Source organism: Anabrus simplex, chromosome 12 (assembly GCF_040414725.1).
Source record: "Anabrus simplex isolate iqAnaSimp1 chromosome 12, ASM4041472v1, whole genome shotgun sequence".
Classification (NCBI taxonomy): Eukaryota; Metazoa; Arthropoda; class Insecta; order Orthoptera; family Tettigoniidae; genus Anabrus; species Anabrus simplex.
In genome coordinates, this window is record NC_090276.1 from 36,780,948 (window position 1) to 36,794,158 (window position 13,211).

General features: G+C 39.4%; 1 protein-coding gene across 1 annotated transcript in view; it reads right to left on the reverse strand.

The window, feature by feature from the left end:
- The window catches only part of PolE1 (DNA polymerase epsilon catalytic subunit 1), a 127,613-nt gene that overhangs the window by 85,690 nt on the left and 28,712 nt on the right, over positions 1 to 13,211 (reverse strand). The window contains exons 11-16 of the mRNA XM_068229922.1: positions 12,918 to 13,210; positions 9,141 to 9,289; positions 6,540 to 6,777; positions 4,464 to 4,666; positions 3,432 to 3,582; positions 1,006 to 1,220 (exon numbers count right to left, since the gene is read on the reverse strand). Coding sequence (XP_068086023.1) covers positions 1,006 to 1,220; positions 3,432 to 3,582; positions 4,464 to 4,666; positions 6,540 to 6,777; positions 9,141 to 9,289; positions 12,918 to 13,210 — 1,249 coding nt within the window. The remainder of the gene's footprint in view (positions 1 to 1,005; positions 1,221 to 3,431; positions 3,583 to 4,463; positions 4,667 to 6,539; positions 6,778 to 9,140; positions 9,290 to 12,917; position 13,211) is intronic.

The window sequence follows — 13,211 nt, forward strand, 5'->3', positions numbered from 1 at the left end:
CAGCGAGCAAGTGGGACCACTAACTTGGCAACGTCATTCGAGACAGGGGCCAGGCTAACAATAAAGTGATAGATGCCATCACAATATGTTGAACTCACGAGAATTTAAAATCCTTCTGTACAGCCACATTTCAAAAGCTGGAAGCAATTCTTTTCTTTTCTTTTTCCAAGGGGTTTAATACTTAACACTCGAGCAATCATGCTTCTAGATAATAATAATGTTATTTGTTTTACATCTCACAAATTAAATTTTTATGGTTTTCTGGATGCCGAGGTGCTGGAATTTTGTTCCACGTAAGTTGTTTTACATGCCACTAAATCTACCGACATGAGGCTGACATAGTGTAAAACAAAAGCTAAAGTTTCCACCTATTCAATACTGTTTGTTGTAACCTTAAAAAAGTTACATATATTTGTTGGAACTAGTTTCGGTCTTACCAGAGACCAACGTCAGTCAAAATCGAAGTAAAGGCAAGACATGAATAAAATGAAAAAGCAAAAGTATATGAAGCAAGCATGAAATTCAAGACAAGGAAGGATTTTAAAACACTCATCACAATCACATGTCCTGTGCAAGCTCACAGCAATGCAAACCTAACTGCACGGCCAACTTGCTCGGTAAGAAGGTAAAAAGCAGTAATTTTTAATAAATTCCTATGTTAAAATCTCTTGAACTCTATGGACAAGAACAAAATATTAGCTTACATGAGAGTGTTAACCATCGCCCTACATATGGGACTTTTGTGGCGATGCAAAGAAGAGAAAGGACTACGATTAGGATGGAAGCCGCCATGGCCTTATTTACGGTGAAGTCCTGGTGTGAAAATGGAAAACTACCAAAAATCATCTTCAGGGCTTCCGACAGTGATTTTCGAACCATCCCTCACTTGAATACAAGCTCACACTTACCTTATAGCCAACTCGCTCAGTGTGTCACAAAAAAGGAAGAAGAATAAGAACAACTTGCACATCTAAATCATTATAATTTCTAGTAATAACCACTAACCTCTCAGTTACAGGAGCACCTTCTGGTTTCTTGGAGATGATAAATCTGCATGCAAGACCTGCATCCTTGACCATCTGGTCACCCAAGAACTCTGCCAATCGTTTTGCTGTAGAAATAGATGTCGATTTCTGGTCTCCGTAATCTGATAGCTTACGGGACATGGAGCGGTTCTCCGAGATCAGCTCGAACAGTTCCGAGTCCGGCATGTTGGCAGCCTGTAAAATACAAGGCCGATTTCAGGATGAAGGGTTAAGGCAAGATGTTCAAGGAATAGAAGATAACATAGTGGTAACAATGCCATAATAACTTATTTCTTTTCCTCATCCTCTTTGTCATCCAAGGTTTCTTACAAGTATGTTATTTGGTACCTCTCTGTTACTAATCTATACCACAAGTCCAGCCCATTTCAGTTATGCTGTTATGATAAGAGAGGATCTTGATAGATGGGATACAGTTCATTCTATGCATCTCTGCACCAACATCTACATCATCCCCAGCAATGCCTCCCTGGTACCAAATCCATTATGAAATCCATACAGGGTAAGTCTACTTAGGTATTTATCATTCAAATTTGCCATAAATTCTTCCTCACTCTATCAGCATTTTCATGAAAAATACCTTTCTGTGTTTTGGACTATACTTATTCCAATAAAAACCAAAATAAAGGGTACATTGTTTGTAAATCTCTGATAAGGCACAATAAAATAGATTGCACTGGTTTAGTCATGAGTGAAAACACACTTTGAGTACATCGAAAACATAGGATCAAGCCTGTCCGTACGTGGACGGGGAACCAGAGTTGGACCCAAAATGAGGTGGAAGGATGTAGTATGATGTTATTGACAGGGTGAAGTGGAGGACGAGAATAAGGAAAGCTAATCCCACCATGAGGGAGACGAAAAATTTATTCGCTATAGCAGATTGTCGTTATGTCCAATTTTTCGTAAAAATAACATAAGATAACATAAAAATCAGTAAGAAACGACAATCTGTTGGTCCAAAACTGAAGTTTTAGTGGACGATTTCCATACTGCGGCTTGCTTGTTAAGTTATTTTCTAATTCCAATACTATGCTAATGCGCATGTTCAATTTTATTCTTAAAAATTGTGATAGTATCACTCCAGAAGCTTCTGCGGCAAAGGTTTCAGTTTTCTTACTCAAACAGCGTCTTCTAACTTAACCATGCATACATAATGAAAACATCTTTGAACACGTAGTAATGATAACGTTTTTGCAATAAACTAATGTGGGAATAGCCCTTCTGAAATGTAACTATATTTCAGTCTTTATTTCTAACAAGGTAGCAATTGCTATCGGCCAAGTTATTTTTGCACTTATATTATACTTTAATATAGGAATTTTCGAGAGCCATGCAAAAACTATTGTTTCAATGGGGTTCTTGCTACTTTGCCATACTCACTATAGCAAATTTCTACTGTACGAGGGGGGACCAAATATAAGCAGGATTTTATTTTTCATTTAAATTTATTTATTGAAAAACACAAGGCAATTAAAATTTATTTTCCTACATAGTTTCCTACTTTGGAAATACATTTTTACCAGCATATGGGCAGCTTTTTGATGCCCTCATCGTAAAAGGAACAGGGTTGTGTCACCAGCCAGTTGCGCACAAAGTCTTCCAAACTCTTGTCATCTTCAAATCGTTGCCCTCCTAGAGCTTCTTTGAGCGGTCCGAACAAATGGAAATTGCAGAGCGGTACGTCCAGGCTGTAAGGAGGATGATCAAGTGTAGTCCAGTGCATTTCCTGCAGCTTGGAGATAGATTTTCGGTCAAAAGGTGAGGGGCCCATCTGGAGAACACTTTAAGGAACTGTAGATCGTTTCTGATTATTGCTTGACAGCTCCCATAACCGATTCCAACTTGTTCTGCAATTTCTGATACTATCGCCCGTCAATCGTCGTCAATGTCTTTAACCGCACTAATATTTTCGTCTGCATTGCTGGACCGAGGACAGCGATCGTGTTGCTGATTTTTTACACGTTCGTCCTTCCTTGAACTTTTTATGCCAAGCAAACACATGCGTCCTTGACAGTGTTTGATCACTGAACTGTGCAGACAAGCTCTGGCAAATTTCCGCCACTGTAACTCATTTACGAGCAAGAAATTTTTTAATTATGCATTGCGCAGTGGAGGGATGCACCTGTTGCTCCTACATCATGAGCGCTACTGACGAAACGGCAGGAAATATCTGACAGCATGCTCTCCTCACTCCTAACGGTCCCGCCTAAGCATTGCAGAAGCGCGGGGCCAGTCCTACCAACTGTTAATGCTCAGGAACAAAAATCCCCTTAATATTTGAGCGACCTTCGTGTTTGCACAATGTTAGACTATGTTAAAAATAACTATGTGGCATGTAAAAGAAATTGAAATACCAAAACATTTAAAACCTATTTGAGGACTTACCTTGCTGTAGAGAACATCCAACCAGTAATCAGCCACTTTTGCTACATTCTCATAGCATTTCTCAAGAGAATCACCTTTCAGAAAAGCCTCAAACACAGAAGATTGGAAGATTTTGATAAGCTGTAATTCTCCACGCCGTTTTACTTCAAATCTGGGGGGCATAACGCAAGTCGAAAAGAAATTAGGAACAATTATATACATACACTTATAACAGTTCACAAGGACCAAGGTAGGAACATCTAATGGGATAAACACAAAAACATTCAATTGCAGGAAGAGGGAGGAACAAAAGAAGCAACAAAGACGAACATGAAAAAAGTAAAAGGATGGAAAATATCCAGATCTTCATGCACTGCGTTCTTCTTCTCTCATCATCAAGACCCGGTTCTTCTACTCAGTCCCTGACAGGCTTCTTTCTGCTTCCCAACTTCATCTGGAGGGCAGACTTCAGCACTTCACAGATTTTTAGTCTTGATGAGGGAAGTGTAGGATAAAAAGAAAGGTGGCTAATGCAGAAAAAGAGAAGAGATTAAAACAGAAAAGTGGATATGGATGGGAAAGTAACAATACAGGAAAAAACAGAAGGGAAAATCAAAGAGAGATAGTAAAAAAGCCAATGAAGGAAAGACAGAAGGAAACGAGGAAAAGAAAGGAAGAAATATTGAGGAAGGAAAGTAAATCAAAAAGAAACATAGATGTGTGAAGGAAAGAAAATCTAAAGATGAACAAAGGAAGAAAAATGGATGAAAGAAGGAAAGTAAAGAAAGGAAGAAAATTGGATGAAAGAAAAGGAAGGAATGCAAAATCAAAGAAAGAAAAACTGATGAAGAGAGATAGAGGAGAGGAGAGAGGGATGGAAAGTATAGAGGAAGGTGACAAATGAACTAGACAGACAGACAGACAGACAGACAGACAGACAGACAGACAGACAGACAGACAGACAGACAGACAGACAGACAGACAGACAGACAGACAGACAGACAGACAGACAGACAGATTATACTGTAGTACGAGGAAATGAAGTCCCCTTACCCCTTGAGTTCTGCCAAGGAACCATCCAGGTTAAAAACAGCGTAACGCTTCTTGAGCCGCTTGCCCTCTTCCTTTGATGCTGGGAGAACCATAGCCAAATACGGTCCATCAACTTCAAAGAAGATAGAGTTTTCACTTCGCTGAACGTATGACAGAGTAGCAGCATCCTCCAGTTCATGGTAAACATGGTTGGTGAAATGTTCCTGCAAATAACAAAACAATTTATTTTTTACAATTTGCTTTACATCACACTGACACAGACAGGTCTTACGGTGACGATAGAATAGTAAAGAGCCAGGAGCGGGAAAGAAGCGACTATGACCTTAATTAAGGTACAGCCCCAGTATTTGCCTGGTGTGAAAATGTAAAACCACTAAACAAGAAAATATTCCGAATTCAATTTGTATGAGAGTTGGTATTTTTAACAGCAGCAACACTTTTGTTTATTCACCAGGAAATTAACCCAGTGTCTCTTGGCTACACTACCAATGAATGAATGAATGATCTGCATTTAGGGCAGTCTACCTAGGCTTTTCTTACAAGTTTTCAAAGAACTTGATAAATTATTCCAATCCTTTACTCCTCATCTTATAACTAAATATTTGCCCCAATATGTCATCTTGAATCCAACTTTATCTTCATATTATGATCTTTCTTACTTTCAAAATCTGAAGCTAATTCGTTCTAATGTCATTCCACGCAATCTCCCCACTGTCAGCTCGGAACATACCACTCAATCGAGCATCGTCTCCTTACTCCCAAGTCTTCCCAGCCCAAAATTTGCATAATTTTCGTAACACGCCTCTTTTATCGGAAATCACCCAGAACAAATCATGCTGCTGTCCTTTGGACCTTTTCCAGTTCTCGTATCAAGTAGTCCTAGTGAGGTTCTCATACACTACATACTACTACATTATATGTTAGGTCACTGCCTGATCTACTTATAGTATGTGGAATCTCCCATCCAGGCCATGCAGCGAAGAAGAGCATCATCTTTGAGCTGGCGGTCTAAAGCTGCGTTCCCATCTGTGCAACTTGGCTTGTTGAGTCTATGTTATTTCCAATGTCGCGTACTGAATTGGAGAACACCAACAACCAGTCCCAGAACCATAGAAATAATTAATTGAAATCCCCGACTTGGCCAGGAATTAATCTGAACCGAGGGTCATTACAATGACCACTCAGTCAAGGAGCCTGACATTTATTCTACTCAATAATATTATTAATTTAAAAATACTCTCTACAGCATGTAATTTGCATGTATGGTTTGGGAGTTACTATTGTTTTATTAAAAGCACAAGAACGGATTACATATTGCATGGGGAGAAAGCAGCAAACTAATAAGCAAGAGGCTGGAAGGGCATTGAAGAAACGTCGCACTGAGCTACATAAATAAATCAGAAGGAAAAATTACTATATTACAAGACCTATCACCATACATTTGAAACTGCTCCCATGTAAAGCAGGGGCAGGTCGCTGTATTGTTAGTCTTTTTAAACATGTTCAGATTTCAACGGAACATACCTAGTCTACAACAGGAATAAGTGCCACTGGCGTGAATTTGTTTTAGGGTAGATCCCAACTTGCCAGGTATATCCACGTGCTGAGATCTCAGAGCCGAATCCTGCGGCACACACGCACGTTTCAACAATGGGACTGAAACGTACTGCTGCAGACTCAAAATATAGTTCAGATGCGCCCTCACAGCCAGTCCCTCTGGTGTGACCTCCTCCGCCTCCACGACTGTTGGGAACTGAGTAGTGAATCTTAAACTGCTGCTGAACTGTTTGACAAAGAGTGTCGCAGGCATGAAGAGGTTTAACGACAGTTACGCATATTCCATCAGATGCAGCCTCGTCTTCCTCCGTCCATTATGTGCAATATCGCACATCAGAAGTACAAGCACACATAGCAATGAGTGCTAGTGAATTGTAAGCAGAAGAATTTGTATACTCAGAAATGAATAGCAGCCGAAGCCCCAGTCTGTATCAAATACATGATCTGTACATGACATGACATGGAGTGAGCTGCTGGGCATCTACCATTATTCAGTAATTATCTTCGCGTAAGTCTTACCTTGACCATAGAGTTGAGCACAGCATTTGAGTAAGAGATGACGACCTCTTTCTTCTTGGGAGTTGTGGTATAGAAGACGTAGTTTTCGGGAAAGGATTCAGGAAGGATACACCAGATACCGTCTGTATCCAGCTCCAGAGGTCGTCCGATTTTCTCAATGATCTCCCTAGCCTTCGTAATGATTGCAGCTCCAGTATAACATACAATGCCAGCCATTTCCATGCTATGCCAACGTGCTCTGGAACAGAGGATATCCGTGGACAGGAAAAATATTACAGAAAATACCAGTTCATGTTGTCCTGATTGTCAAATTACTGTTCACATATTATTACAAACACATAGCATACAATTAATAATCTGTAAAAAACAACTAAGGTCAAAGGATTTTCCCCACTTTTCATTACTTATTTTATTTTTATAGATAGTTTAATGCGTATACAAACAAGCGTCAGCTTAAATTCTAGCTAAACATTAAGATTGATCAGAAACAGAACCCTAGCAAGAATATGAATGAAAAAATTGAAAGCATCAACATTTTACTAGAAGAAGTTACTAATTTGGATTCATGCAGGAAGGTCACCAGTAAAACATGCCGTACGCCTCCCCCCAACCATTTGCACTTTCAATAATATACCTGTCACTCCACCTTCCATCTCCCGTCCTCTGCTTCGTCCTTCAATCACAGATAAATCTCACAACACGTGCAGTCAGTCAGCTGACTGAAAGCAGTTTATATTGTTAAAATATCTTGTGATGAAAATATCATTGTTTTATTTAATATTATTATTTCATTTTTATGCATGATTTGACTGAGTCGCATTGACTCCTGGATTTATGGATGTCATTGTTTTAGATTGTTATCAGGAATATTATGCGTTCTTTACTATAATCCTATTAAGGCTGAAGATGTCTCATATAAGAGAGACGAAACATGTCCCTTTTTTAAAGAGAAAAAAGGAATAAAAATCGCATATTGTAAGGCCCCATTCACAATGCAAACGTAACCGTTAACTTAACGACGTAACGTAACCGTAAAATTAACGTAAAATTTGTGGTATTCACAATGGATGCAGGATACATATATGTATTGAATATGTATTGAATAGGTGATAAAACAAACCTTCTAGCATCCTACATTCAGTATCTTCAATACGGATAACAATGATTTTTATCACTTGCAAATTCACTATGGAGGAACGTAACATTAATGTAAAGAGTACACAGCAGCCAATCAAAACACTGCCATGTTATTTAGCACGGAAGTCGGGTTTTGGACTATCTCGCAGCTTTATATTTCAATACCTCGATGGAATCAAACATCATGGTAGCGAAATTGATATTACTTCAAACATCTATTGCTTTGCTCCTGGGAAAAGGCGATCTAAACAACGGTGCAGAAAATGGGTTCACCCCTTGAATCAAAGGAGGTTACCTCAGTGCGATTTCGGTTATCTAATGTAAGAAATGACCCTCATCAGTTCGTTTTGGACATGTGGATGAAACCTGAACTGTTTGCCAATCTTACGATTTACTTCCTCTTTTCTAATAAAAAGAAATGTAAGGTCTCCTTTACCGAAATCTATGCCCCTATCTATCACACCCCGATGAGATGTTTGGATCTATTTGTTTGGATGATATCGTTTTCGTAAACTAGTAGTCCGTATAATGTTAAGAAATATACAGGGACACTGTTTTATTTATGACAGGGATTGTCTCTCGTCCGTTCGCCAGCGCTGCGAGCTTGTCTCCCGCCATTTACCGTCAGATTTCATTGCTACAGGATATTTATTTCCATCTATAATTTTTCGGTACAGCGTCTTTGTAATTCTTTCACCAAAGATTGTTTTGAAAGAGAATTACAAGTGTTTCGTCGAACGAAGTAATTATATCGTGCACAAAATACAATGTTTACCTCTGCTCTGATTGGCTGGTTCTTAAAGTTAACGTAAAATTAACCACAAGAGCTTGGAGTTTGCAATCCCTTAATTTTACGGACTCGCAGTTAAGTTTACGTCGGCGCATTGTGAATGGTTCCATTAGATAAGATGGCCGCTAACTTCTGAGTTAACGTTAATTTTAAGTTTACGTTACGTTTGCATTGTGAATGAGGCTTAAAGGTGGAAGTACTGGGAGGACCGCAAAGCCCGAACAATCCCTTCAAAGAGACCTGAACGACGGACTGACTAAAGTGATGCTATGTGGTCATAGAAGAAGAAGAAGAAGAAGAAGAAGAAGAAGAAGAAGAAGAAGAAGAAGAAGAAGAAGAAGAAGAAGAAAGGTGGAATTACCCAACCATTAAGAACTCCTAACTTGTATACTCTATTAGTAACAAAAGTGATCAGGGTTCAGTTTACTGTATTCTGTAGATTTATGACGTGTTTTCAAGTGTCCAGTGCAAACAAATGGAGAATGTACACTATTTCCTAGTACACATTCAAAAGGCAGAAATTGTTCCCGTGGAAGAAATATTTTACTGTATTATGTACCAAGGTTCATTAGAATGGAAATATGCATTTATCACTGGAATCTTTCTTAAAACTCACTGAGATTATTATATGCAGCAATGTACACAGGTATGGCTAGTTCACTATGTATACGTACCCTCTCCTCATGACGTAGCCGTAGAAGGAGTTCAGAATGCACTTGTGGGCCAACTGGAGAGAGTCATAAAGCACTTCTCTGTTCTTGGCTGATTTGATTTCACCAGCATCTCCCTTTGCTACTGCCTCAGCTACTTGTTTCTTTGCTACCTACAACATGACAGAATATACTTCCAAGGATGATTATGTAGCTTTATTTTGGGCTTACAATACAGGATAGCAAGGCAAGAGAGGGGACGCTAGCAGGTTTGCCTAAGAGTGAGCTGATTACCAAAAGTACAATGGTTGGAGCCTTCATCCATGGAGGATAGAATAATAATCCTAGAGGTCATGTTGCCAAGTAGATGCTGTGTGCGGTAAAGGGAATAGGGGAACAGACATACAAGAGAATGGAGATAAGAAGCAGTTATATAACGTTAAGGTTGGTGCTTTCAAAGACCAGAGCACCCAATGATGTCCAACTTTGGAATCCCTAAGTAAAAAATACTGGGCCCATGTTCTTCTTTTATGTTCATACTATTCACGTGGTCTTGCATGGCGAGACACTGTTCTCTATCTGTTTCCTGGACTTATACATATTTACTCACTTAACGTCATCTCCTCCCCCCACCTCCCTCAAGATATTTAGGACGTACCTTCTGAATCTTGCAGCGAGATAAATGTATTAACACTCTTGGTAATTACTTTTGAATAAAACCATTCCAGGGTCACGTTGTAGCAGGTGTTCAGTTTTCATTTGACTGCCCCTTGTAAGTGGTCAAGACTTCCACATTCCTTGAAGCATTTCTATATTTACTGTCAGCAGCAGACCTTCAAATGATAAAAGCCTATGAAATTTGGCTGAAAGTTCAGGTTTTGTTAAAGACTTGTTTATATACATGTGCCTCTAATACAGAAAACTTACGGCTGTTTATTTTGCGGAAAATAACGGAATAAAGTATGCAGGAAGAGAGTTTGGTGTAGAACCAAGATTAATTTGCTACCGGCAGGCTCAGAAAGAATAATTAAAGAAAGCTAAATTCTTGTGTCAATCATTTCGTGGGCCAAAGTGCAGAAAAATTCCTGAGGTCGAGAAAGAAGTGCTTAACAATGTAAAGGCATTATAAGGGCGCAATTTAAGGCGAGCATGGGATGGACTGTTTGTTTTATGCGGAGACATGGACTTAGTCTGTGAAGATGAACCACGCTGGATCAGTGTCTTTTGAGTGCAGGAGCAAGGATGGATGTCAGCTGATGTAAGGAAAGACTGACTGAAAGTTGTGTGGAATTGATGCCCTGGAGCTTTACTTCATAACAAGTCCATGCTTGTTCTAGACAGTTTTTGTGGCCATTTGCAGAGCCCGTTAAAAATGAGATGTCCACGTGATTACACTAACAACGTAATCAAATTTGTTAAGTACATCATCAAACTCGGACGAGAAAATTATTCTTTCTCAAATTGGAAATGCGGACCAAACTCCCGTTTATTTTTTGCTAGTTGCTTTACGTCGCGCCGACACAGATAGGTCTTATGGCGACGATGGGACAGGGAAGGGCTGGGAGTGAGAAGGAAGCGGCCGTGGCCTTAATTAAGGTACAGCCCCAGCATTTGCCTGGTGTGAAAATGGGAAACCACGGAAAACCATTTTCAGGGCTGCCGACAGTGGGGTTCGAACCTACTATCTCCCGAATACCCCATTTATTTTGATATGCCGCGAAGTATGACTGCATTCGAAACGTGCACCCAGCATATTAATTAAAATAACATGCGCGGAGAAATCACTGTGTACTGTCATGTTGGCAGATACAGCAGACGGTAGAAAGCAACCATCCTTTGTCGTTTTCAAAAGAAAAACTCAGCTGAACTGCAATCTCTCAGCAGGCATCGTCTTTTCAGTGCAGGAGCAAGGATGGATGTCAGCTGATGTAAGGAAAGACTGACTGAAAGTTGTGTGGAATTGATGCCCTGGAGCTTTACTTCATAAGAAGTCCATGCTTGTTCTAGACAATTTTTGTGGCAATTTGCAGAGCCCGTTAAAAATGAGATGTCCTGTCTCAACATTATTACCATCAAAATACCAAGACCAGTATCCAGTATTCGGGAGATAGTAGGTTCGAACCCCACTGTCGGCAGCCCTGAAAATGGTTTTCCGTGGTTTCCCATTTTCACACCAGGCAAATGCTGGGGCTGTACCTTAATTAAGGCCACGGTCGCTTCCTTCCCACTCCTAGCCCTTTCCTGTCCCGTCGTCGCCGTAAGACCTATCTGTGTCGGTGCGACGTAAAACAACTAGCAAAAAAAAAAAAAAAATACCAAGCAGGCTAACGTCAATTTTACAGCCGCGAGACTTCTCTGTAAATAACCCATTCAAACTGGCCAGGTTTAAACCGCTTTGGACAGATTATATTCTTTGTTGTAAAATTTATTGAGCACTATTCTGTGTCATTAGGGAAAACTTGTATTTTGGGTACACAATGAATAATAATAAAATCAGTACAACTATTGATTTATATTAATAACTAATTATAGCAACAACCAAAACACCCCTGAAACTTAAGCTCAGGAACAACAGTACAATTTTTCTGAACAAAAATGTTTAGCTCTCACGCAGGGTGCAGTAAAGCTATTTTTGGCATTATTACCATTTAACTTGTCTCCATTCATTTTGTTGATTTCAAAAATTTATGACATGAATCATATTTCCATGACTTTTTCATCATTTCCAAGAGAGAGAGAGAGAAAATTATAACGTTTACATGGCACTGATAAAAGCTAGCAGGACAGTACCTTGCAAACTCAACCGAAGAGTGTTACCACAGTTGTCCATAAGTGGTACTCCCATACAGTATAGCCAAAACGTAATGAATCTTGGTATAATATTTGATGAACATCTGTCTTGGTCTGCCCAAACTATATCTGTGTGTAGAAAAATATACGGAATGCTACACTGTCTCAGTAAATTCAAATTCACTTTCCCTTTTAAACTAAAGAAAATTTCTTGTTGAATCGCTCGCATTACCTCATTTTGATTATTGTGATATAGTTCACAACAACCTAGGAGTAGAATGGGGAAAGAAATAACAGTGTGTCAGAATGATTGTGCAAGATTTATATGCGGACTTCGTTATGCTGACCATGTCACATCGTCGTACATGCGGCTCGGGTGGCTTCGCCTGCAAGAACGATGCACACTTCATACTCTTTGCATAATATTCTTAAAACTTCTCAACCAGCCTATCTCTGTGATCCCATCAAACTCCTCTCCACAGACCATAACAAAAATACTCGATCCTAGAGCACCATGTCTAGCAGCTCAGCTTTTAAATATGCATGTGTCGAAATACTAGGTAAACATGCATGAATAATCAAGTTTTGGCCTGAAAACACCTCCTCCTACTTCCTCTTCATTATTTCCCTCTTCCTTTCCCAGATCTTCTTCTTCTTACTAATCCTTCTATTCACCTCTCAATTGGAGGCGATATGTTGGTATATTGTGGAAACTTATACATTTTCAAAACTCATTATTCATATATTTTTAATGTACTCTATGAATGATGTGTATTATATAGATGATATGATTTGTGTTTTTTTTACGTGTGATTACTTTTATTAATACTATTACTGTTATTATTGTTAATACTGTTTTCATATTACTGTCATCAATAGTTAATATTAACTGTGTTCTAGGTTAAGACTGGTTAAGTGTAAGAAAGGGAGTACATCCCTAACTTTGCAAGAATTAATAAAACATATTATTATTATTATTATTATTATTATTATTATTATTATTATTATTACCTTGGAGAGACCCTTGTACTCGTATCTTCTGTCCCTGAATGCCCGTACAGTGTCCACATAGAAACTGTTCTCCTTCTGACATATCGTAGTGCGCCTCTCCTCCGTACACGTGACGTGCACCTTTTTGTAAGCCTTGCGACAATACTCGCTCAGCCTCTTCTTCTCGTAAGCTGCTTGGTCTTCACGGCTCAGTTGGTGGAAGGCTCGCTGGGGTCCTCCTGGGAAGAGTGGAGGAAATTTCTCCATCTCCAACTGCTGCTGGATCCTTTGAAACTCATTGCGGCTTGCTGGCAC